General features: G+C 44.2%; 1 protein-coding gene across 33 annotated transcripts in view; it reads left to right on the forward strand.

Annotated features, from left to right (window-relative positions):
• Window positions 1-24922, forward strand: part of GALNT9 (polypeptide N-acetylgalactosaminyltransferase 9) — a 236812-nt gene that overhangs the window by 71594 nt on the left and 140296 nt on the right. For all 33 annotated transcript variants that reach the window (XR_006415730.1, XR_006415729.1, XM_044440803.1 and 30 more), the window contains one exon: window positions 23016-23196. Coding sequence is in view for 31 of the 33 variants with exons in the window: in XM_044440803.1 (XP_044296738.1) it covers window positions 23016-23196 (181 nt within the window). In the remaining 2 variants the exon portion in view is untranslated. The remainder of the gene's footprint in view (window positions 1-23015; window positions 23197-24922) is intronic.

Here is a 24922-nt window from a genome sequence, read left to right on the forward strand (position 1 = left end):
TCCCTTCCTTTAAAATGCTTTCAGCAGCCATTGAGCAGCCTGAGCAGCGGCAAATGCTTAGGGAAAAGAGGCCCATCATGCTGGCTTTATCCTCCTTTCATGCACTTCCCAGAGTGATCTAACAAGCCATGTGAGATGCTGACCCTTGATAGGATATTGCAGGAACTTATTTTGCAACACAAAATGCCTCACCTTTGGAATGCATTCCAGTAAACCCCCTTCTGAAAATGCTGAGCTTCAACACTGAATATCTCATGCACTTTATTTTTCCTTTGGCAACACGTAAGTCTTTCAGATTTGAATGCTGTGCCATAACTCCTGTCCTGAAATACAATTTCTGCTTCCTTAGAATCCATTCAAGCGAGTGCTGAGTCATACTAGATGACCTTGACATTGGGGGACTTACAATTTTCAACGTTTTCTCACCACTTCTCATCACTTATCTGGGCTCAAGGTCCATTAATGGGGGTACTTGCTGGATGTGACACCTTGAACCATGAAACTTCCCTTTACTTCTGATGCTCAGGCTGTGAGTGATAGTTCTACTAAAGCCAAAACTGTAGGGTTAGACAGCAACAGGCCTGGAGGAAGTACGGAAAATGGCAAGGGGCTGGGAAAACCCTAAAGGGCTTTGCCAGACTGCAGCGGATGCCAATCGTACTTGTGCTCCTTGATCCAAGTTTGATTTAGTGTCTGAATGGAACCTTTGGGAGGGGTTGTTGTGTGGAACATTTGAAAGAGTTCTTCTATGGGAGACAGGAAAGGGGAGCTTGGGGAAACAGCATGAATGAGTGGGTTGAAAGTCTCTCTTGGCCCGCCCTGGACCAAACTGTTACAGAACTGATTGCATGTTGTGTGTCTAACAGCAACTTGGGAATGGTTTCGGACCAGGGTGTGATGGGATGTTCAGGAACTGGCTCATGGCTGCGGATACTAACAGGATCTAATGTTGCAGTTGGGACCATATTCCTACAATTCAATGTTGCCATGTGGGGAAGTTCTATTCAGGCTCCCAGCCAGCCATGCCCTTTCCCAGGGTACTCCATTCCATTTTCCTTCCCACTTTGGATTTCTATTCCCAGCACAACATTCCATCGGCTCGAAGAAGGAGGGTCATGCTAGATGAGGCCGAGGATAATCTTTCCTTTTTTAACTGCCTAACCGCCAAAACTCTCTGGGAAGTTCAGAGCAACTCCTGAAACATGGACCATGATGCTGTAAAACCAAAGTTTATTTCAAAGTATAAAATCTAAAATGTAAACAGTTTACAAATAAAATAATTTAGTGTATAGAATAAAATGGATAAAACCCCTGCCCTGGGTGCTCCATCAGGTCATGCAGTTATTTGCATTACAACTTCCATTTGTATGTACTTATTTTCAAGTCGATGTGCTTAAGGTGGCAGCATGAATCAGCTTCTGCGACTTGCCCCTCATATCCTGAATGCAGAATATGCAGTGGAGTTCTCTGGCCCAGGAATTTGGACATCGTGGCAATTAGCCGGATGAGGGTGATCTTCCCTCCACCCCCTTTTGAGATAAGCACAAAGCTAAGAATACTCTCTGACTAGCACCTTCTGTCTGGGTTGATGCGGTGCCTCAAACAATTCTCTCTGGTGATTTATTCCTCTGTCTCCCATGTTCTTGGAGCGTTCATATTTCTAAAAGCTCCTGACATGTCCAGCCGGTGCCTTCATGTTGCCTTCGAGAAGAGGTTCGGGAGGAATCACACAGGTGTGTCATTGACTTGAAGGAATGAGTTCCCACTCAAAGTGACTCTCCGGCTTTTCACGGTCCTGACCCCGTTGGGTGCAGCTGCTCTTCCTTGCTGCACTCCATCAACCTGTTCGTTCCTTTCAATTTGCTAAAATGTTCCTTCCCAGTGAACATCCCTTAACAGAAAGTGATGGCTGAACTAACAAGAGAAAAAATGGCAAGGATTCTTGAGGCAGAGTGAAGATGATACTGGCCCAGTCCGTATGCTTTGCTGCGGCCTAGGAGGGCTTGAATGCCTCAAGAATCCCCAGCACCCATCCTCCATGGCTTGAAGGGTCACAGTGGAAATGTGTTGCAGCCTGTGCTTAAATCGTGGAGTAGCAATTGTGTGCGGCGGCCGAGTGAGAATGCTTGCACATGTCGTTTGGAACTTGGGGGAAAAGCTTTTTGGCACGCAGGGTGCACGCAGCAGGGGCTGTGGCTTGAGCTGATGGACAGAGACCTGAGTGTGACGCAGAACGGCTGGAGGCAAAGGTGAAGTCAGGAGTAGGGATGCACCGGGCTGTCCTGGAATCTAGCTTGTGCCTGCCTGTTGGACCTCTTCCAGTGCTCATCCCTCTCTAAGGGAGCCGACCAAGCCTGGAAGAAGCCCGTGGGCGTGCACGGATCCCTGGTTGCACAGCCAGCAACCTTCTCCAGCCACCGTTCTCAGTGGCCAATCTTCTTCCCCATTCGCTGCTGCCAACAGCGGTGGGCGTGGGCATGGGTGGGCATGGAAGAATGACGTGACCGTGCAGCCCACGGGCTCGATTCCTGGTGAGTGTTGTGCACACCTTGGGCACTCTCGGCCGGAACTCAGATTTGGGCCACTGCAGAGTGGAATGGAGTCTGGGAAGCCGAAATCAGGGAGTCCAGTAGATTTGCTGACCCCTGCAGATTTCTTGCACATCACTCGTCAGGACATCAGGCCTGCTGAACCTGTGGGTGTACTTCCAACTTCTGACTTATAGCCTTGGCACCTGTCCTTTTGTGCCAAGAAGCCCTGGAAAGTTTCTCTCTGTGGGAGGGCGGAGGCCCACTTTTCTAATGAAGAATTCTTAGCACTCTGCTAGCTACACTTCCAAGGATTCTTTGGGGCAAAGGGATTGACTGTGGTAGGCTGTATGGTTCCTCAGAGCTCTGCAGTCCTCTTAGTCTGTGCACAATGTTCTGGAATACTGTGCAGAGTGGGAAATAGAAACACCAGCTCTTCAGGGGGGACTGGGGCTTCTGCTTGTCTTGGGAGCCAGTGTGGTGCAGTGGGTAAGATCATGGGCCTGGCACTCAGGTGCTCTGGGCTCTAGTCCCCGCTCAGCCAACTGGCTGACTTTGGCTCTCAGTCCAACCTACCTCACAGGGTGGTTGTTGAGGGATAATATTGGGAGCAGGGGGAGAATGATGCAAGCCTTCGTAAGAAAAGGTGGGATACGGATCTAAATAAAGAAACATTGGACCATCAGGAGCAGCCCATGGCCCACGAGGGAGATTTGTCACATGACTGGACAACCTCATTCAATTTGCAGGAAAGTGGCTTATAGGAAGGTGTGCAGCTATACCTTAAGTATATTTACTCAGGTGGAAGTCCCACTAAGTTCGGTAGGACTTATTTCGTCTCTAATATCTGCACTTAAGATGATGGGCTTAATTGAGGAGATTTTCCTGGATTTATCTTTGCATGTTACAGCATAGATAATTATTTAACCAGTGAGTTAGAGTGAGGGAAATGGTTTCATATCTCCAACTCTTCCATATCCCTTTTATGCCAAAAACAATTGAGAGGGTCAGCTTGCAATTTTACTGTAATTGCCTCTCCCACTTTTTTTTTTTTACTGTTGCCACTTCCAGTAATACACAACAATCAATATGGTGTATAATTAGATTTTATTCACTGTGGAAAAAAAGATGAAGAGAGTTTTCATCTTCTTGTTCTGTGTATGCTCTTCACACATCTTTCCCTGTGACTTTCTCATTAGACCTCATTGGTCTGTTATGGGCAGCAGGCACTGAGGAATTATTTTTGGGGAAAATGCTAGCAGATTGCCATTCTTGCACATCATAATAATTTGACTACATTCTCTTTTGGCAGATTCAATGCAGTTTGGATGAATGAGTTCTATTCCTGCATCCCTCTGACAGCCAGTGCGGTGCAGTGGTTAAGGGAGCGGGACTAGGGTTCGGGTGACCAGGGTTGGAGTCCCCGCTCGGCCATGGAGCCAGCTGGGTGACTTTGAGCCAGTCTCAGCCTCAGCCCAACCGACTTCGCAGGGTTGTTGTTGTGGGGGTAAGATTGAGAGCAGGAGGGGGAGAATAATATAAGCTGCTTTGAGAAAAAGGGCAGGGTATAAATCTAATAAATAAACATTCAGAAGTGATGGGCTTAGCTACATGGGAAGAGGAAGGAGGTACTACATTCAAAGAAAACTACCAGGTGCCCTGTATAACAGGTGTGGCGGCGGGGGGAGAAAAAGAGACAGACTTGAGGAATGCTCTCGGTCTGATTTGTACTTGAGCTGGAATGAGCTTTGAGATGGAATTCAGATAACTTCATCAAGGTTGAGTTTGGCTGATTTGTGCATCCTTAGAAAAAAGAGAGATTGGAAAAACTGGATGAATTGTGACTTCTACTGTGTCACTTCCACTATAGAAACAAGAGCGGGTGATCAGAAATTCCGAAATTTGAGAGCAGAGGAGGGAGGACACACCCCTGCTTTTCAAGATAGGGTTCGTCTTTATTGTCAAAATGATTTCTTTCTTGTCTCTGTTATTCCTGGAGTTTTCTAGAAGAGAACCCAGAGCAGTTTTACCATTCCAGATTTAATTGGTTGAAGGAAGGGGTGATGGGATTACTGCCTCTTTGAGAATGCCACTTGGCAGGCCTCTGCCTCACCGAGAAACACTTGCTAACATTTTGTTCTGAACTGAAGTATATTTATAGAAAAGCGCATTGGCTGGTTTTTTTTGTTTTGCTTTGTTTTTTGGTTTTTTTGTTTCCTTTTTGGGAAAGCTTTCTTCTTATACGTATGCTGAGATGTGCCTTAAGAAAGCACTGGCTCTGTGAATGGACCCATGAACAAAATTGGTCCCTTCTCTTCTGCATACAGCTTGGACCTGTGTCAATAACAGCTCTCTGCATAAGGAAAGGAAACTGAACTGTAACATGAGGCTGTCGAAACAGCCCCTCCTGATTCAGGGTTTGACTTGGTGGTTCGTTGGGATCTATATCTGAGCATCCCAATTAAAGTCAAGATAAGCTATGCCCTATAATACAAGATTCCCCAGAGTACCTCTTCGTGACAGGTGGGAAAACCCAGGCATGTTTCTTCATGCTGAGATTTTCCAAACAACAGTTCAAAGCTTGATCTCCTCCCGTTTCTCATTTGAATAGGGGAAGTGCACTTTTTGAAGGTCGAGACGTTCAAGCTAGTTTTGCCCCCCGACCGTGAAATTGCCACCAAGCGGGGAGTTAGTGGGGATGGGGGAGAGCTATGAGCTTCCATTTTAGGCACAGCTAGACAAAAAGCTGAAAATAAAACGGCCAGGATCATATTACCCTTACACAAATCTATGGCATGCCCAGGGTCATAATACCATGTGTAATTCTGGTTGCTGCACCTAAAAAAAAAATTGTATATCTGGAGAAAGTGCAGAAAAGGCGGGTAAGATAATCCGGGGGCTGGGGGCAGCTCTTACATGAGGAAGGTTACAACAAAAAGGCACAGGTGAGGAGAGACATGATAGGGATTTAGAAAATTATGCCTGGAATGAAGAAAGTGAATGAGGAGTCAGAATGCGAGGACCCAGGGCCATACACATGGACCTGATGGGTGGGATATTCAAGAGAGAGAAAAGGAAGGACCTCTTCATACAGCATGTCATCAAACAATAAAATTCACTTCCACTGGACATTGTGGTGACCACTAATTTGGATGGCTTTAAAAGGGGACTGAACACATTTATTTATTTATTTATTTATTTATTTATTTATTTATTTATTTATAGCATTTTTATGCCACCCCCATCACAGAAAGCCTTGGGGCGGCTTACAAAGCAGAATAAACAAACATAGAATAGACATTAAAAATCCGGAGCGTCTCAGCAATAGTATAAAACCAATAAATCGAAACAACAGTTAACAGTTAAAATGTCGTTTAAATAAAAAGGTCTTGGCCTGGCGCCGAAAAACAAATAATGATGGCTCCAGGCGGACCTCTCTGGGGAGCGCATTCCATAGGTGATGGAGAAGACGATGAAAGCTGCTGGTCCTCATGGTTCTAGGCTACCTCCAATATAAGCGGCTGTCTACCGATGTACACTAGTTGCTGGGGAAACTGGTGGGAAGGCATGGCTGCCTTCCCATCTTACTTGTGGGTTGGCCATGGGCAACTGGTTAGCCACTACATGCGCAACATGCTGCACACTTGGTTTGATTCACTACAGCTCTTCTTAGGAAATTGTTCCTTAAAATGTGTCCAGAGGTCTTCTCCCAGAGAGTCACTGTATTTGCAGCTAGCAAAATCAGGGAGATTCCGTGTAGTGAATTGTGCTGGGGCAGGTTGCAAGGCAGATATCCTTCTGGTGGCAACCATGCTTTTCAGAGTGTACCTTTTTCTTGCCTTTTTAGTCCACACATTATGCCAGAGAGTTGTAACATGTAAGTTGGAAGGATGGTCCTCAGTCTGACGTGGCTGGATTCGGTATGGCTCTTCTTACTTCCCTATCTTCTAATGTCCTTGTAATAAATCATTTTAGAGGAATCTGGGCCACTTGTTAAACTTCTTTTTAGAAGCTGCACAAGTCCATGTTAGAAAATTCAACTTGTGCATTTTGACAGTTGTGCATTTTTTTCCATGCACATTTTGGGAACGTGGGCATTTTTGGAGCAGGTGTGCCCCCATCTTTGTTCTGGGTTGCAAGTGGGGGATTCTTACACCAACACATGTGCACATGCCTGTTTGTCCATGAGACACTGCCTAGGGGGCTATGAGACAATTCCTGTTCCCAACTCTCTCCTTCTGTCTCTAACGCACTTCCTTGGAGTGCTGGAAAGGGCAGGAGGGAATAGGGAAATGCTATTTCCCATTTCTTTCCACAGAAGTCAGAGAGAGCAGACTTGACTATCTTGCTTTGACCAAGACTAGGAGAGAAAGCAAAGGCATTAGGTTGGGGTAGGATGATGCTGATTCATTTCAATGGGAATCTTAGGTGAACGCTTGCACATTTCTCATTGAAATCCATGGGAGCTTTAAACTCTAATTTCATCCAGATCATGTCCCTTATTTTTGAACTCTCTGGGTGCCTCAGAATTTTCTGCCACTGCTTGTAAGTAATAGCTAGGCTTCCCTTTTCATTTTGAAAATATTCTCCTTTATCTTTTCTTTTCATCCCTTTTTTTCCCTTTAAAGGCAAAATTAGATAAATCGACTTCTGTGTATATTGTAAGTCTTACTATAATTCCTTCCCTTGACAGCACAGAGCTCTGCGAATCCCTCAGTGTAGCACCAGAATATGAGTTATATTTTGTAATATTCAAGGCTTAATGCATGTCATCATCTTACTGGTGATGCAGTGATTAAAGAAACTGAGCCAAGAAGGAAGCATGGGGGGTGATGCGTGGGAAATGATTGTCCCTGAGTGCAGTTGCACAAGCAAACACACACCTGAGGGGTTAGAAGTTGAGTGAGGGTGAATGCAGGCGATTAGTTACCAAGCACAACGCTTGCGTTATTGTCGCTTTGTAGGGACTAACGTCCTAAGCGGAGATTGCATGTTGTCATGGTAGGCAAAGATGGAAAGAGTAAGGAGGCTTAGAACACCCCTGAAGTGGAATTTTGCTTGAATTCTCTCCCATCCTTGCATGCAACCTATTTTTGCTTTTTGCTTGTTTGTTGGAATGGGGAAAGTGTACATTTTCCAAGAGGTTGTGCTTTTTACCCACTGAGCAAAGCATGCACCTGTGAATTTTAATAATGCACAAATGTTTAAAAAATTTTGAGGCATGCATTAAATCCTTCAACAGCAAATTGTGAAAATCTTAAGGGTGTGCTTTGTAAAACTTCTTTTTAGAAGTTACACAAGTCCATGTGGAAAAAAGCAACTCATGCATTTTGAAAGTTGTGCATTTTTTTTACATGCACATTTTGTAAACATACAATTTTGGAGAACATGCACTCCGATTTGTGTTCAGGTCACAAGCGGGGCATTTTCAAGTGATTTGCAAACTGAAACAAAATCCTCGTACTTCTGGCATGGGAGGCATCTTCATAATGGGACCACGTGAGTGTAGCTCATTGCAAGAATCCACAGAGCTGTAGCACTGAAACACATCGCAGGGGAGATCACAAGTCAGAATGAATTTATTTAGTCCGCAAGGTCATCTTGCTCAAAAGCCCATCTACACACAGGGAGGTTTGGGAAATCCTTCCCATCCCTTTTACTTCTTGGTTGATGTTCTACCCCAGGGAGCAAGAGAAACCCAAGCTGTGTCTAAAGAAACACCCCTTCCACCACGTAACTGCCCATGCCCCGGGCTATTGATGGGTGCTTCCTCTGCCTGAGGTCCAGAAGTTGGCCACAAAAGAGAGGGGCTTTGAGGTCGAGCCCCCCATTTCTGGAACCCTCGAGAACAGCTGGTCCTTCATCCACTCTACCCTTCTGGAGCCAGGCTTCTATTCACTCTGCCCTTTTGAATGCCAGCACAGTATCATTTTAGCTTCAGTCTCTATTAACGATAGTTATTTGTTGGGTTATTTTGCTTTTAGCCTTTTTTCTGTGATTGACACGGTGAACTCTTCTAAATGCTGGTACTTGCTTTCTCTTTTTCCATTAGTTTTGGATTTATTTATTACATTTGTATACTGCTTCATAGCCCATGGGTCTCTCCAGACAGTTAGTAGAATACTGATTAATAGAACAATAATAAAACATATAACAGTTAGAACCGAATGCAAAGCAATTAACCACTCTGAACATTTAAACAGCACACTAAAACAATATTAAAATCCTGTCTATCTATTAAAATATCTGGCAAATAAAAGGTCTTTACCTGGCACTTAAAAGAGAACAAGGACTGTGCCAGGAGCAGCTCCTTGGGAAGAAAGTTCTGTAGATGGAAGGCAACCACAGAGAAGGCCCTTCTCCCAACTCTAAACCCTATTATTTCTTAGAGGTGAAGGATCTCCAAAGATCATCTTAAGGGACCAGGTGGGAACACATGGAGGAAAGGCCTTCCTTCAGATGCCCCAGTCCCAAGCCAGCCTCCCAACCTCTGTCTATCACTTTGGGAATGAAGAAATTGAAAATATGCACTGCATCTCTCAGCTTAAAAAAAATTGGTATAATATTTCACTTCATAGTCCTGCCAATGCCATAGATTCTCTTCTGCATCCAGGCTAGGCCAAAGCTATTGTCTTTGCGCTTTGACTACGGGTTCCACTCAGTAAGGTGATGAGGTTAATTGGTTGTTTTCATTTGGTTTCCTTCTGCTCTTTCATGTGTTCTTGTTTGGTGAAAGGGCCACAATGCCCTTTTGGAAAATGAATTATTTTCCTCCCGCTCTCAGATGCCTGCGGGATACAATGCTTTTATTTTTAAATAAACCAGGATGTATTTTATTCTATTAACTCATTTTCCAGTTGGTTTTGTGTTGTGAATGGAGCGATAGATCCTCCTTTTTCACAGCACATTGTAGCAATTGCAGCAATGAAGCCAAAATAGGCTGAATTGAGACAGAATGGCAGAACCTGAAGGTGACTCTACCTTTTGTTGATGGAAATGTTGCTGCCATTTCTTGAACCCCTGACAGAGATTCCTAGTTACTCAGCCAAATATACATCCAGCAAAGCAAGAGATGCAAAGCTACACTGTGTCTCCAAAGCAGTTTCATGCATTCCACTGCTCCGCTACAAGGGTCTGGAGTATTTTTGCTAATTTATTTTATTTTTATGCTGCCCAATAAGCCAAGGCTCTCTAGGTGATGAACAAAAGACACAAACAGCTTAAAACAAAACCAGAGTAGCAATTACTCTGATTCAGCATAGAAGCATAGCAGTGGTACAGAATAACACGGAATATTTAAAAACAAACTTTAAAAGTTAAACTGTTTGCATACTGGAGAAATAAAAAGGTCTTTGCCTGATGTTGAAAAGAGTAGGTAGCAGGTGCACCTCTTTGGGGAGCTCATTCCAAAATGGGGTGCCATAACCAAAAAGCCCCTCCTCCAGGTAGCAACCTGTCTTACTTCCTTCGGAAGGGGCTCCTGGAGAAAGCCCCCCAAAGATGACCTCAGGGGCTGAGCAGGTGCGTCTTTTGGCAGTTCAGAGGGCCCAAGGAGCTGGTGCACAAACCTGGAACTTCCATATGCATTCACTAGTGATTGCCCATTGTGGAAAGCATGCAGGCATTGTGATTGAGGCGAGCCAGTGCGTGAACGGCGGAGGCTGGTATCCACCACACGTGTTCTTCCGAAACTTTTATGGAGCTTCCCATCTCCTTAAAGCTTGAGGGTAAAACCTGGAGTATGTCCATAGCTGTACTGACACTGAAGCAGCCAGTTTGTCTGTGTGTGGATTGTGTGTGTGTGTGTGTGTGTGTGTGTGTGTGTGCATGCATTCCAAGATATATTTATTTATTTAGAATATTTATATGCCGCCCTGTCGTAAAAGCCTCAGGATGGCTTACATTGATAAAATAATGTAAAACATAACACGAATGAATTACAGACCCTCACTGGCTGCAGTTAAAAACAGATAAGAACCATATAAAAAGTTATTAAAATATTGCTGGAATAAAAAGGTCTTAACCTGGCACAGAAAAACAGATAACAACAGCACCAGGAGGACCTCTCTGGGGAGCACATTCCATAGGCGGGGCACCACCGCAGAGAAAGCCCTCCTCCGGGTACTTTGCCTCCTGATGTCTCTCACAGAGGGCTCCCGGAGGAGGGCATCTGCTGCCGATCTCAGGGGGTGGGAGGGCAAATATGGAAGAAGGCGTTTCTTTAGGTATCCAGGTCCCAAGCCATTAAGGGCTTTATAGGTGATAACCAGCACCTTGAATTGAGCCTGGACTTCGATGGAAAACCAGTGAAGCTGATGGAGGACTGGGGTTATACGAGAATAATGCCCAGTCCCCGACAGCAACCTGGCTGCTCTGTTTTGCACCATCTGAAGTATCCGGACTGTCTTCAAGGGCAGCCCAAACCTTCATCTGTCTTGGGCAAGGTGGTCTGCCGTTGACTTGTTTTGCATTACAAATGATTTTTGGCTTCCACTATTTCCTGCAAAGCCTCGTGAAGGACTGTTTCTGCCCCCACAAATTTGCTGTGTTGCTTTGTGATGGGATGACAGAAGGAACATGCCACCCGCAAAGAAAGGACCGTGGCAACGATGGAATGGGCTCTTTGGGATAATTAGCCACCGCTGCTGCACACGAATTGCCTACTTAATTATTTTCACATCAATTAATTCAGTAGCTAGGTAAGCGGCTTGCGTGCTTGAAATGCTCCTTATAGCTGAAATGTCGATGATGGAGCCCCAGAGCTATATGAGGATTTGTGCAAAAAAATAATTCAGAAGCTGGAATGAGGAGATGGTATGATGCACAGCACCCAGCATTTTGCAGAGGGAAACTGAGAGCAGGGAAGAGAGAACTGGACACACAGGATGAAGAGGGAGCAGGGAAGAGAGAACTGGACACACAGGATGATGAGGGACAAGCCAGGTGGAGCAGCACTTCCTTGAAATCCCGCAACATAACGCAGTGGGCATTCTTCTCCTCCTCTTTCCAGGCAGATCCAGACAATGGCTTTCTAACTAACAGACTTGATTACGTTACAGAAAATCCACTTTCCTGTGTTATACTTAGCCTTCCTGCTTCCTCTACTCCTGTGGTTTTGCATTATGCCAAAGCTTCCTTCTTCATCTTTTGCTTGCATTGCTACTTGAGAAAGTGATTTTTCATATTTTGCTTGTCTTTTTGCCCATATTCAGCCCATGGTCATCCATCGGTGATGTGGCACTTTTAGAACTCCATTTTATGAGCTATACATCTTCCATGTCACCATTTTTCTGCAAGTTATTGTTAAGACATCCCCCTCACTTATTATTATTTATTTGGAGAACATTTAAAATGTCATTTAAAATGGATTAGCTTCTCCTTTTTGCATTTTCCAGTGGAAGCTTATGCATATTTACCCAGATGGCAGATTGACTGATTTCACTGGGGTTTACTCTCTTAGAAAAGCGTGCAGGATTGTAGTGTAAAATTGTAAAATTGTTTTGATAGGACCACTTAAAATATAATACCATTTGCTAGACTACGTCATGTATGTGTGCACACACACCATATTAATTGCATTTCAAAAATATTGAAAATTATTTATTGTATTAAGCATACTTTATTTGACTTTTTAAAGAAACAACTGTGTGCCACCTTTACACAGCTCTCTTACATTCCTAGATTTCTGTTTCCTTCCCTAGATTTGTAGGGGAGAGGAGGGAAATTGAGGAAAAGTAACCTTTTCAGCCTTCGAGTAATAAAAAAGCAGCACAATTTGAGTACGTCAGAATGTTGCTTGGGTTGCCTTTGGTAACTGTTGAGGGAATATGTTAATACCTCTAAATCCATAGTATTTTAAGTGAAGGAAGCATTTATTATATAGTATGCGCCATACTATAGAGCTGGATCTTCAGATATACAAGCAACAATGATGTGTAGTGGTTAGAGCATTGGGCTGGAACTCGAGGGATCTAGGTTCTAGTCCTCACTTGGACACAGACCTCATCAGGTGGCTTTTGGGCCTGGTATTGTTTCTCAGTCAAACCTCATCTTGCAGGGTTGTTGTAAGGATAAAAGGGAGAGGAGAAAAACTTTGTAAGCCACTTGGGGTTTCCTGCAAAAGGAAAATAAGTTGGGATATGAATGAATGCGGTGTTGTTGTGGTGGTTGTTGTGTCAGATAAATCATTCAGCTTTTCCAGTAGGGTTTGCTTTGATGGGAAAGATTCTCTGCCTGAGGATCCTACTGAGACTGTGGAAGGAAACCAGGTCCTTAGGCATTCATCCATGCAGTCTAAACTCGGAAATCTTGGCAGAGACCAGGTTGGGGAATGCTGGGGTGGACCATCCCGAGCCAGAGGAAAACTTGTCCTGCTGTTGCATAAGGCAACTTTCTGTGTTCACCTTGAAGTTCTCACGCAGCAAAAGCTGCTCCGTGAACCGGTTCAGAGCACCCACCATGTGCAGTGTGCAAATTTTCTCTTAGGGAGGAGGGGTGTGGATTTATGTTCCGATCCAGAGATCTCAATAGACGCCTTTCTGCAGCCTGCCCCAGCATGCGGCCCCATCACACCCTGTCTTTCCTAGCTGTAAATTAAATCATATCCCGATGCTAAAAGCACACAAACGAGGATGAATGGTTGTGGGAGCCACGTCAGCCAGGCCTGCAAAGTGGCAGATAAGGAGCAATGAGCATTTGCAAGAGTGAGATAGCAAAAGGAAGGTGAGGGAATAAGAAAATGAAGGTGGGGAAGTTCGGAAAGGGAGGGTTAGAAAGAGATGAGTTTTCTGTCTGAAGATCCCCAGCTCAGAACAGCAGCGCTCGGAAAAGGGACAGACACAGATGGGTTTTCCTTGATCGGAGCACACTTACAAGAGTGAAATATAGAGTGTCAGAAAACGAGGGTGTGCGAGAGGGCTGCCAGAGACATGCGGAGGTGCCATACCGTGAGGTTATGAAAACAGTTCCCAGTGTGGAAAGGCCCGTTAGATTTAGGAATGCATTAAAATCAACATGTTGCTGGCTGAGGTTCTGTCTTGGTAGAATTTGGAAGGAAGTGAAAAGAATGGGTAATGCTTTTGGGGGGGGGGGTATTTTCCCCCCAAAGAATCCTCTTACAGCTTTCAGGTACTCAGCAGTGTTAGAAAACTCCAAAGGAAGGCATCTTGCAACATTGTCCAGGGGACTTTCAAAAAGCGCAAGGTATGGGAAGCGGCATTCACCGAATGGAGGGTGGTGGTGAAAGAGCACAGGTGTCTCAGAGCACTAAGGTAAGCACCGAAGCCCTGGACCCTGAGAGAGTCCTGCAAAATTCTCAACCCTCTAGGGAAAGAGCCTCTCCTGCAAAGGAAACAAAAAGGTTGTAGAAGGTCAGGAATGATTTTGGCATGTGCTGTGTGTGTGTGTGTGTGTGTGTGTGGAAGATGGAAGGAATAGAAATGCTCGGTGGAAATACCCAGCGTGCAAAAGATTCTGGCTGTTCTCATGGAAATAGAAAGCAAAGGAGAGAGTGAATGGCATGGAAAGGAGTAACCTAAAACGAGGCATGGCTGGCTGGAAGTCCAAATGCGTACTCTTAAAGTGGTGGTATTTTTTTTGGAATTCCTAGTTTTGAGAGAGAAATAATTTTAAAAACGGAAATGTGTCAGGCTATGTGTTGGAATTGTAATGGTCCTCTCAACATGGGGTCCGATCACTCCCTTTGGCTGCCAAAGTTAAGCCTGAGAAGAGCTCGAGTGTCGAATGCCACTAATTAACTCCATGCCAGGCAGCAAGATGTTGCTTCTTCTGGCTGATCTAGAGCTGTAGATCAGGAAGCTGTATCATAGAATGTTCTGGTTGTGCCGTCCATCTGTCTGTCCGTCCGTCCTAGGCCAGCTCCATTGTTTGGCTGCTGGCAAAACTATCTGCCTGGCTGCTTCTAAGAAAGGGAGGGCATGAAATAGTTTTCGCTTCGAGAGTAGGAGCTGTGTTTACCTGTGGGGTTCAAAAGGACCTGTTGCTCCCAGCCTCTGTGAGTCTCACAGTTTAATTGCTCTGGCTTTTTGAACTGTCTTTGATTACCTCCAAAAGCTTTGCATACTTCCAGAGGTCAAAGGGAAGGCACATGGCATCCCAAATGTTGGCTTCCTTAAGAAGTTGGAGGGGGGGATGGTTGCCTAGCAGCGAATACAAGAACCACAGTATCAACATCAGTTGTGTCTCCTCAAGGCGGACGTTATCACTACCTTGGGAACCTTCTGGTTGTTTCTTTGCCCTCCCTGATCTGCGGAGAGCTATCAGTTCTAAATATTCCACCAGCCGAGCTCATGGGAGCTCATGGGAGATTACAAGTGTGTGTGGATGCATGTGTGTATTTTTGTGGTATTTTTGTGTATTTACCATTTTTTAAGCTGAAAGCAATCAGGGGTCTATGACCAAGAAATGGAGACCCTAATGAAAACTACCTCTCTCGCTCGCTCGCTCGCACTCGCACACAGTCGTTTGGACCTCTCATTAACTACAGTTTTGATTCCAAGCTTTAAAGGAGCTATCCATGGTGAACCTATTTTGAGGAATTGAGTTCAGCACCATGGACAGCTCTCATAAAGCTCAGAACTGGGGCTGTAAGGGATAAGAAGTCATCTGACGTGGAGTGCTATAGAAATGAAATTAATGCATTATAAATAATTAAATGTTGTAGTGATGGCAACCATCTTGGATGGCCTTAAAAGGGTATTGGAGCGCATGTTTTCAAGCAGGTTCCTGTATCCCTTTTTTCCCATCAGTTGTATTTTTTCACCAAAGACTGCATTTCACTGGCACACAAATCCATACGCCTTTCATACACGGTCTCCCCTCTTATGGATATTTTTGTCAAGCTGTTCCTCATAATATACTAGCTGGGGTGCTATTTTCCCTTAATGTGAAACTTTTTCTACAGCCTTCCACTGAGTGTATGCATCTTTGCTTGGAGAACAGCATCACAATATTCAGGGAACTATGAACACTGAAGAATGAGGGCATTCAGCTTTGGGTATTAGTCTGGGAACTGTCAGACAGCTTCATAAGAACATGTGAACCAAGCAAGTTCTCCCACATCCCTAATCACAGGTGGATTGAGAACCCAGTATTTTCTCTGCCTAGGCCTAAACCACAAGGGGAGATGAACCTGTGACTCCCAGGTAATATCTAGAGGAACACAGAATTGCTTGGAGTCCCAGCTTCAACATCACAAGGCAAGAAAGAAAACATCTCTGGCATTGGACCTGGGTCTCTTGCCTCTTGCCCTCATCCCACAGTTGCAGAGCAGCAAAAGAGCTGTTTGGTCTGCTTCTCCGAGGTTGCAAAAGTGACCTTGGAGAAGGTGGCGAGTGGTCATTCAGTGGGATGGGGAGGGGAGGAAACTCCCATGAGCAAGATCTGAAGGATCCAGGTGGCCCTTTTGTTTCACTCCCTCCCACCGCAAAGTCTTACACTTACAGATTGTCTGCCTGCACTACAGGGTGGGAAGAGGCAAACATTGCTTCTGTGGTGCTCCTGGCTTCCATGAGATACCCGAAAGGCTCTGAGTTCAGAGGGTTATGGATGTCCCCCTAGGGTTGCACCTAGCTTGTATTCTGCTTTTCTCAATGTGGCAGCTGCATGTAACATGTCACATCTGTGGATGAGGTTGCCAACGGCTCTGTAAATGAAGAGTTTCATCCTCTTTCCTGTACTTCGCTTCTATCTATGGTTGACCTTCATGATCTTCTGATATTTGTTTATCTTCTTCCAAATTATCTCCTGTAATTAGAATCCATCTCTCTATCTCCAGGGGCAGCAAGCTCCAAATGAGGATTGCTTAAAAGCAATTACATTTTGATATTGGAGATCTGTACACATAAATGTAGTATCGTTTCCAATTAAAAAGTAGTAATGAATTTTGGGTCTAGAGAGACCGCAGGCTCCACATTGCTATTGTGTCTGCCGTTTCCGCTGGGACACAACAATAACACGTGCACAAACATATGTGCAAGTTGTGGCACAAGTAAGGCCAGGACACATGATCAGGAGCAGGATTCACAATCCAAAACCGTGATGCATTCCAAGGCCCAGAATTTGTCCAACTCACACAAATGAATGGAAAACATACAAACTTGAATGTGAGTGCATTTGTGGGTATAAAACATCCCCAAGCTTGCATTCGTGTTTGGAAAATGCAGAAGAGAAATCAGCACTTTTTAGAAATGCATATTCAGGGGTGATAGGAATTGTGATGTTTTAGGCAATGGGGGAAAGGGTGCAATTGAATATGTGGGGGGGGGTTTTGAAGCACACCCAAAGGCGCCCTTTTGGAGCAAAAACAGCCACCATAGCAGAAGTTTGCAGGTGAAAGACATTTGCTGCATCTTCCCACCCTGGTCCAGACTGCAATTCCCCTGCCCTCCAAAAACATTTTCCACTTGTTCTACTCCTCATTTTACATTCCCTGGGAACTTTTTCTCTGGTGAGGCCACCATGGGAATCATGTTAAGCTGTTTTGGCTGGAAGCTGTTCTCATAAGCTACAGCCTTGGCATCTTTTATCTTATCAAAGGGGCAAGAAAGAACTCAGAATATGTAGTTCACCATCTTTCGGCAGCACAATATTTTCTAAGAATGATCTGTCTTGGGGTAGCTGGATGCAGGATGGAGGGATCAGTCCTTCAAAAAGTACTCAGAAAGAACTTCTCTTTCCTAATGTGATTCTTTAGTGGCACTTCCTCCCCTTGACTTCCCATGTGAGCAGATGCAGCAGAAAAGGTGGATGAAATCAAGGCCAACATTTTTATGGCTGGACTGTGTGATTGTTTATTTTATGTATTCATTTATTTATTAGGTTTCTATGCCACATGATAGCCTGAGAATACTTGTTAAACCTATAAACAATTAAACCCAGAACTACTAAATAAGATAGACTATAAACATTTCAGAGTTTCAAATGATAGTATAAAATAACAGTAATGACCAAAATATAGACCCTAGAAGCAATGCCAAGATTTAGAGTACAAGAGCAGATTTAAAACAAACTGAAGATTAAAATGCCAGGGAAAATAAATAGAAAGACCGCTTCTGGAGCTGGAGAGAAGCATCTCCAGAAAGCTCATTCCACAGTTGGGTGGCTCAACAGAAAATTCCCTCTTCCTAGGAGCTGCTCATTCCCTTTGTCAGGGGCCATAGGAAGCCCAGCTTGTTCTCCGTCCCCTGGCCCACCACTTCTTTTTTTATCCCATAAGTATGAGTATGGTAACAATTTCTTTTATTTAAGAGTGCTGATAGGCCACATCTTCATTGTAGAGCTTCCAGCAGAAGCCAGCAAATGTGAACTCTAAAAACCAATATGAGGAAACAAAACAAATGAACAAACTGAAACAAGTTTTCACTCCACGAGGACCCACCTGTTTACTAACAGGGTGTTTTCACTGAAAGGGCATTTGTGGGGCAGCCATGCAACCTCATCCCTCAGGCAGGCACCTTTCAGATACAATAGCTCTAAAAGATGACTAGTCATCTTCTGCTTAGCTGCAGGCCTACCAACACCTCCTCGTGCTTTTCCGTTGTGCATTTGCATGCTCACAAACACACAACACCAAGCCTGTCCGCAAGCTGGTGAAGTGTGTGCCTCGTGGGGGAAGGGTGTGTGTGATTTGCCTGGTGCCAATTTCAGCCTGGGCAACTGGACAGATTCAGTTTTACGACGAATGAGATCATGTTCTTGTTCAGCGCATTCCGGATGTGTTTCTGTCTCTACCTGCACACCACACCTGTGCAGTTGGTTGCAGGTTTGATGTTTAAATAAAGTAATTTTGCCTGGATTTTGTCAAGAATGGGCTATTTGTCTGCCCAGGGCTTTCATTTTCTCTGGCCCCAATATCAGTGCACTGAACCGTTTTGCATCCTGTGACCCTTTTCCATCCAAGGGACAAGACCATTTTTCTGGATGCCCTCCAAGGCAATAATTTCAGAGAGCAGTTGCCTCACTGGAGACCTCTTTTCATTAAGCAGAGAGTTTGTTCAGGATTTATGAGCTTTGATAGCAGAAGCATATTCCACACTCTGACGAAATGAATGAAGTTCTTCTGCTGTCCTGGGACTGCAGGGTGGCTGCAAGGCACATCCTGATCTCTTCTGCTGGCCAGGGAACGCCAGGCCACTCACGGACTGCACTCTCCAAGTCGTAGGAAGTACTTCGCAGTGAGGGAAGACTAGTCTGGCTGCATCCATCATGGAAGCAGCTCGTTTCCCCACCTTCCTGCAAGGTAGAAACACTCCGTCCAGAATGTTGCGGGACTGCAAATGGAGGCAGGAATCATCCTATTTGCACTTTGGTGTGAATTTCAATACGAACTTGCCCACTCCCAAATGATTGAGCCACCATGCAAAGCAAAGTTCCTTATCGTTTGAAAAGTACACTTCTCCATTTCTTTCTCCCTTATGGCATTCTCCAACAGCAGCAACAAAAATGCATAATTTGGAGAAATGTGTTTATTTTTAACTAAACAAGTTGATCAGATTCTCCACTGCTTTTCCTGCAGTTACCCAGGGTGGCTTACATAATCCTCCTCTCTGTTTTTATCCTCACAACAGCCCTGTGAGGATGAGAGTCAATGACTGGTCCAAAGTTACCCAGGGAGCTTCATGGTCAAGTGGAGAAACCCAGATTTCCTGAGTTCTAGTCCAGCGCCATAACCACTGCACCGTACTGACTCTCTTGGCGCTCAGGGCTGCATCATATTAAGAAAATGGCTTCCAAAATCGTTGAGATTAGGCAACATTTGGAGACAGAGTGCTTTCCATGGACAGACCTGACGGAAAGATATTAAGTGCAGCTATGGCTTCTGTGGAGCCTTTATCCTCTAGTTATTCACTTCCTCTTCATCTACCTCTTCTCTCCAGCCTCGTTGAGCGATCCACTCACTGGCAAGAATCTCATTTGTGGAAAGCTGGTAGGATTCAGTATGGCAACTTTAATTTGGTTCTCCTGTTCAGTATCAATCCACACTGTTATGACTCCTGTGTGAATGGATCTGTCCATCCATTGGAGGATGACATTCAGCACCATGGGCAGCGCCTTCAAAACCCCTAGAATGCTTCTTGGATTAACATTTATTGTTTTGAATTTCACCAAAGCAAAACAAAAATTATTTATTTCTTTATTTAAAAACTTTGTATGCTGCCATGGCATGACCACAAGAGAAAAACACAACCGCAAGAGAAAAACACAATAAAAGCATAATGAAAACCAATAACGCATTAAAAATAACAAAAAATACAGCAAAAATACAAAACAAAGCTTTTATGGCAATTAGTTATTAAAATGTTTTTAAAAAGGAAGTAAGGAAGGCATCAGGGGAATCTCTTTGGAGAAATATGGGGAGCTGCTCCCCATTTCAGATTTGGGAGCAGCTGCAGAAAAGGCCCCCCTCCAGCAGCCATCCCTCCCACCTCTGTAAGGAATGGGTCACACAGGAGGGCCCCCTGCATAGATCTCAAAGGCTGGGGAGGCACATACAGTGCAGGCGTATGGAACAAGGAAAACCCTAAAAGGAAAGTGACTCTGAAATGAACAAGCGCTACTGAAATCTGGTAAATCGGTTTTAAAAGATCTAAAAAAAGTGCAAGGAGGGTAAGAGAGAACATCAGAATCCTCTGCTTATGAGACACTGTGAAGTCGATTGTCTACGTTGGTCTATAGGTGACTAGCATGTGGGCCATGGGCTATCACGGACTTTGGGTTCCCTCTGGGTGTGAAACTAATAAGCCAGTCATAAGCAGCAAGCAACTGCCAGATGTTTTGGTATGACTTCCATTCATCCTCCCTTCCCTCCTGACCATTAACCACGCTGCTTGAGTCTGATAGGAGTTACGGCCTAAAACATCTGGCGAGAGCCATGTTTGGCGGAGGCCAGGCTAACCACCCCACCCTACTCCCTGTCCTTGTGGACTACATTAATCCCAAGTAGTACCTTCCGTTTGAGGAACTGACCCACGGTGGTGTTGGAGGGCAGGAAGAATTAGCGCATTATTTCTTTATTGTTCTTAAAGCCTCGGTGATGTTCAATTTCAGGGGAGTTAAAAAAAATTGGGAAAGTATTGCAGGCACTTGCCGGTTCTACAACCCTGGTGAGTTTATTACGAATGCTACAGACAAGCTCCAGTGTTTCATAGGAGAGAGGACATTTCAGTAGAGTTCAAGTGGATAAGGGCTGGCTAGTAGCAATTTCCTAGAAACGAGGAGAGTAATGCGAGGAAAGCAGAATATGCATCATGACTCCGGCTGCATTTTAAAAAGGGAAAGTGTGCCAATTTATTTCCAGACAGCAGAGGGAGGGAGGGAGGGAGGGAGGGAGAGAAAGAGAGAGAGAATTTCTCATGGGACAGTATTAAGCTCTGGATAGGGGTGGGAAGAAAATAAGGAAAGATTGTGTTTCTGAGCTTCACCCCAGGGAATTGTGCCCCTCCCTGCAAAGGAGGACAAGAAAACATTTGGAATAAGAAATTCAGGGGTGCAGAATATTTCCAAGAAAGTCTCATTTCACTTTCCCCTGCTTGCACTCTTGGGCTCATGCTAGATCTGCTGTGTAATACAAATTGCAACAACAGCAACAGCAAATGATAATGATGATGATACAGAGTTTTTCAATTAACTAACACCCTTTTCTGAGGAAGGGAGTAAGGAGTGAAGCGAGAGGATTATGGGATGCTCAACACAATGATGGATTCTGCAGCATTCTTGATTGCTGTTTTATAACCTACTCTCCTCCCATAAGAGGGATCTGTCTCGTGTGTGTGGATGTGTGTGTCTACAGGTACCTGGCTTTCCAAACCTGGCTTTCAATGAATATTTTGGATTTCATATCTCCAGCTCCAGTCAATTGAGGCAGTGATCAGGAACATGGAGAGTTATAAAGCAAAATGTCTGGAGACAATCAAGTTGAGAAACCTAAGGGTTCCCATTTTTTAGTTTGTGTGACTTTGGTACATTTCTGTGTTTTCTGTCTTGATCCTTGGACACGTTGCAACTGCCTAATGCAGCTTTGCTGAACAGACAGCCCAGAATCCTTCTAGTCCCCACTCGGCCATGGAGCCCACTTTGAGCCAGTCACAGACTCTCAGCCCCACCTACCTCACAGGGTTGCTGTTGTGGGGATAAGATGGAGGAGGAGAATGATGTTAGCTGCCTTGAGCCCTTTGTAGGGAAAAGGTAGGATATAAATCGAAAAATAAATAAACAAAACATCTGGTTCTGCTCTCTTCTCTTCCGTACTCCTCAGTTACTCACTGGTAGGAATAATTCTGTGGCATGTGCATTTCAATGCAAGGCAACCCTGATTCACACTTTCTGATCCATGAATGTCTGAGGAAGCTGTGATAGGGTAAAAGAAGTTTGAATTTCTACGAATCTGACCTGCCGATTCTGCAATGGACTGGCTTTTTTAAGTTATGTGGCTTCTTTTGTCTTTGTTTTATAGAATGTATTGTCTTTTGGAATGTACTGTCTTTTGTTTTATAGAATTGTGCATGAATTTAGTGGCCCAGAATCACAAGCATTGTAATAAGCAGCAGAAATGGGGCATCCTCCCGTAGGCCAAAGCATGAAAATGCACCTTTCAGTGGTATTTGTGCATTTTCAGAAGTACACATCTGCAAAAGTGTATTGTATATTGGCACATTTTCCGAGGTGAATGCAAGTTCAGGAGATGGAGGGCGGGGAGGTGGATGATGGAATGAAAGAACCTGATGGAAAGAAGAAAAGCCATGCACTTCAAAATGGAACACTGATGCACTTCAATTTTCCTACCACTGTGAATTTTGTAATGCTGTTCACAGTTCAAATATATGCATAATCTTTATACTACACTACACACCCCACCTCCATAGAAAAAGGCATATATTAGGGGAAATTATTTGTCTGAAAATGACATTCCCGCCCACCCATCCTCAAAGAATCAGATGTTTATGTAGACGAAATGTGCATAAATATGTATGTAGAGGTTTCTTTCAGGGGAGCAGCAAGATGTGGGAACAGAGTGGAATAAACATGACAAAGGTAAATGGCATTAGAAGTAAACCAACTCATCCACCCATAGACATTAGCTCTACTTACGACTGGGCAATTCCTCCCCTTATGGTACTGGTTCAAATCCTGGAAGCCGCTTCATGCAACAGCTCTGTTCGGGTGTTTGATCTACACAGGGGGTCAATACGGAAGGAGAGGAAGTGCTACAACCCATGATGCATATCCATTAGCCTGTCCTAGTGGAGAATGATGGTATAGATGGCCAGCCACCTGTATCCATGATGGATCTCTAGGATACTGAGATCCATCCATCCTTCCACAAACCAGTCTCCTTGTCTGCAGAAAACAGTTCTGGTCAAGTTAACTCCTCCTCCTCCTCTTGTAGCATTGTATCAGTGCAAACCTGTACAACACTGACCCTGATCCAAGCTCCTGTCTAAATATATTGTCCGTATCTTTTCTTTCCAGGTCTAGCCAAGCCAATGGGATTAGTTGAAGGCCCTGGAGGCTTGGGCCAAGGGGGAATAGCTGCCACCCTAAGAGATGATAGCCATGAGTCTGAAACCAAATATGAAGAATATGGCTATAATGCTCAACTAAGTGACAGGATTTCACTGGACAGATCTATTCCCGACTACAGGCCGAAAAAGTGAGTAACCTGCTTGTGTTGCCTCTCCTGAAGCTCATCCTGTTTCACCTTGCAATGACTCTTTAAAAATGCCTCTATGACAGTAAACAGTAGTGGGTGAGGATACAACTAACCAGCTGCAAATGCCAATTTACAAAACAATGGAAATGTGTATTTTGAGGTATATCAGTTGCAATGAATACATATGGAGTTTACAAGTCTAGGTATTGCATGCGTATGAGGGAATATACTACTGTCAATAAAAGGAATACTATTTATTTATTATTTATTAGGCTGAACTATTGTTATTCAGATGAAAAGGCATGCAGATTTTCCCCCTTTTGCACAACATCAGAAAGGAGTAACCTTAAATTACCTGCAGTTGCTGAAAGCTAAAAGCTATTTTTAGGCTGATTGTGATCTCCTGAGGGAAAATTCCAACCAGAACTGACTTTTCTGATTCAGCATTTTTCAGGCCTCAAACACTTTCTCCCGGGGTCAAAACTGACCCCAAATACAACTAGTGCCAATTTTTGTTGATAAATCAGAAAAAAGGCTAGTCAAAGCAGAAATCTGGGAGACTGCACTATAAGACAGAGTGAACCAAGGGAATATAAACTGGGATGGCAGGAATACAATCCCACCAACCCCATCTACTCTCCATGTTGTCTGGGGTTGATAGGAGCTGGAATCAAGAAGATCTGAAGGACTGTAGGTTCCCCATTCATGCAGTAAAAGAAGGAAATGGAGAAAAAAACACTGATTCCTTGTCAAGGTAACATCTTAGGTTGCATTCTTAGATTGTTCGATATTGTCCTTGAAATATTGTCTTAACTTTTCTCAAAAACCTCTGTGTGAAAGGGTCTTCTTCCAGAAATATTAGTCTAAGAGCCTTAAAAAGAAGAATAAAAAGTGAAGTGCCTCCCCGCACGCACGCCCCTGCTAAACATCCCCATGACTTTGGATCCCAACACATTTTCCCCTACGCTGGGGTAGCTTTCTGCTGGGCTGCTCCTCCAGTGGAGCTTAAAGGATGGCAGGAAAACTTTACCAGCCCCATTACTGGCACTTTCTCCTAAAATATTCATTGCTATTCCTGGGATACATGGAATCCTGGAGGTTGGAAGGATCCACTGACTCATCCTTAATTGCACTTGTGAGAGATGAGTTGCCAAGACAGCACTATGCCATCAGGTTATTTATTCAAGGCTACTTCGGATTTTACTGTAAGGGAAACAGTAAGGGTTCTTTAATTACACTGAGCAAAGCCCTTAAAACTGTCTCCCACACCCTGACTGTACCATGCATGCATTTGTAAACCAGGAGCACCACATTCTTCACGTATCTCCACTCTGACCATTAGTACAGTGCAATGTTTCAAGTTGTTGTCACCATTTAAGTGCTCCCTTCATTAAGTGGCTTTCCAAATATGTCATATTTATATCCTTCTGCTACCCTTTAAAAGAGATGTCCTCCCTCCGCTCTCGTTGGAATGACAATGGGTAATGTCTTAATGCAGTGAAAGGAATGCAAGCGATGCTAAATGGCTCTCCGTAGACGGGGCTGAAAAGAATACTTAATTAATTTCTAATAATAATCCTCTGTTTTAAAATCTCCACTGGGGATTCCTGGGCACAGCTGAAAATTTAAATAAAGTACCTTATTAAGTGGGTAGAAAAGTTAAGTCAAGCACGACAGATCTTCTCAGAGAACTTGCTCCTATTTTTAAAAGATTCAGAACTATCTT

Source organism: Varanus komodoensis, unplaced genomic scaffold (genome assembly GCF_004798865.1).
Source record: "Varanus komodoensis strain SLA01 unplaced genomic scaffold, ASM479886v1 scaffold38, whole genome shotgun sequence".
Lineage (NCBI taxonomy): Eukaryota > Metazoa > Chordata > Lepidosauria > Squamata > Varanidae > Varanus > Varanus komodoensis.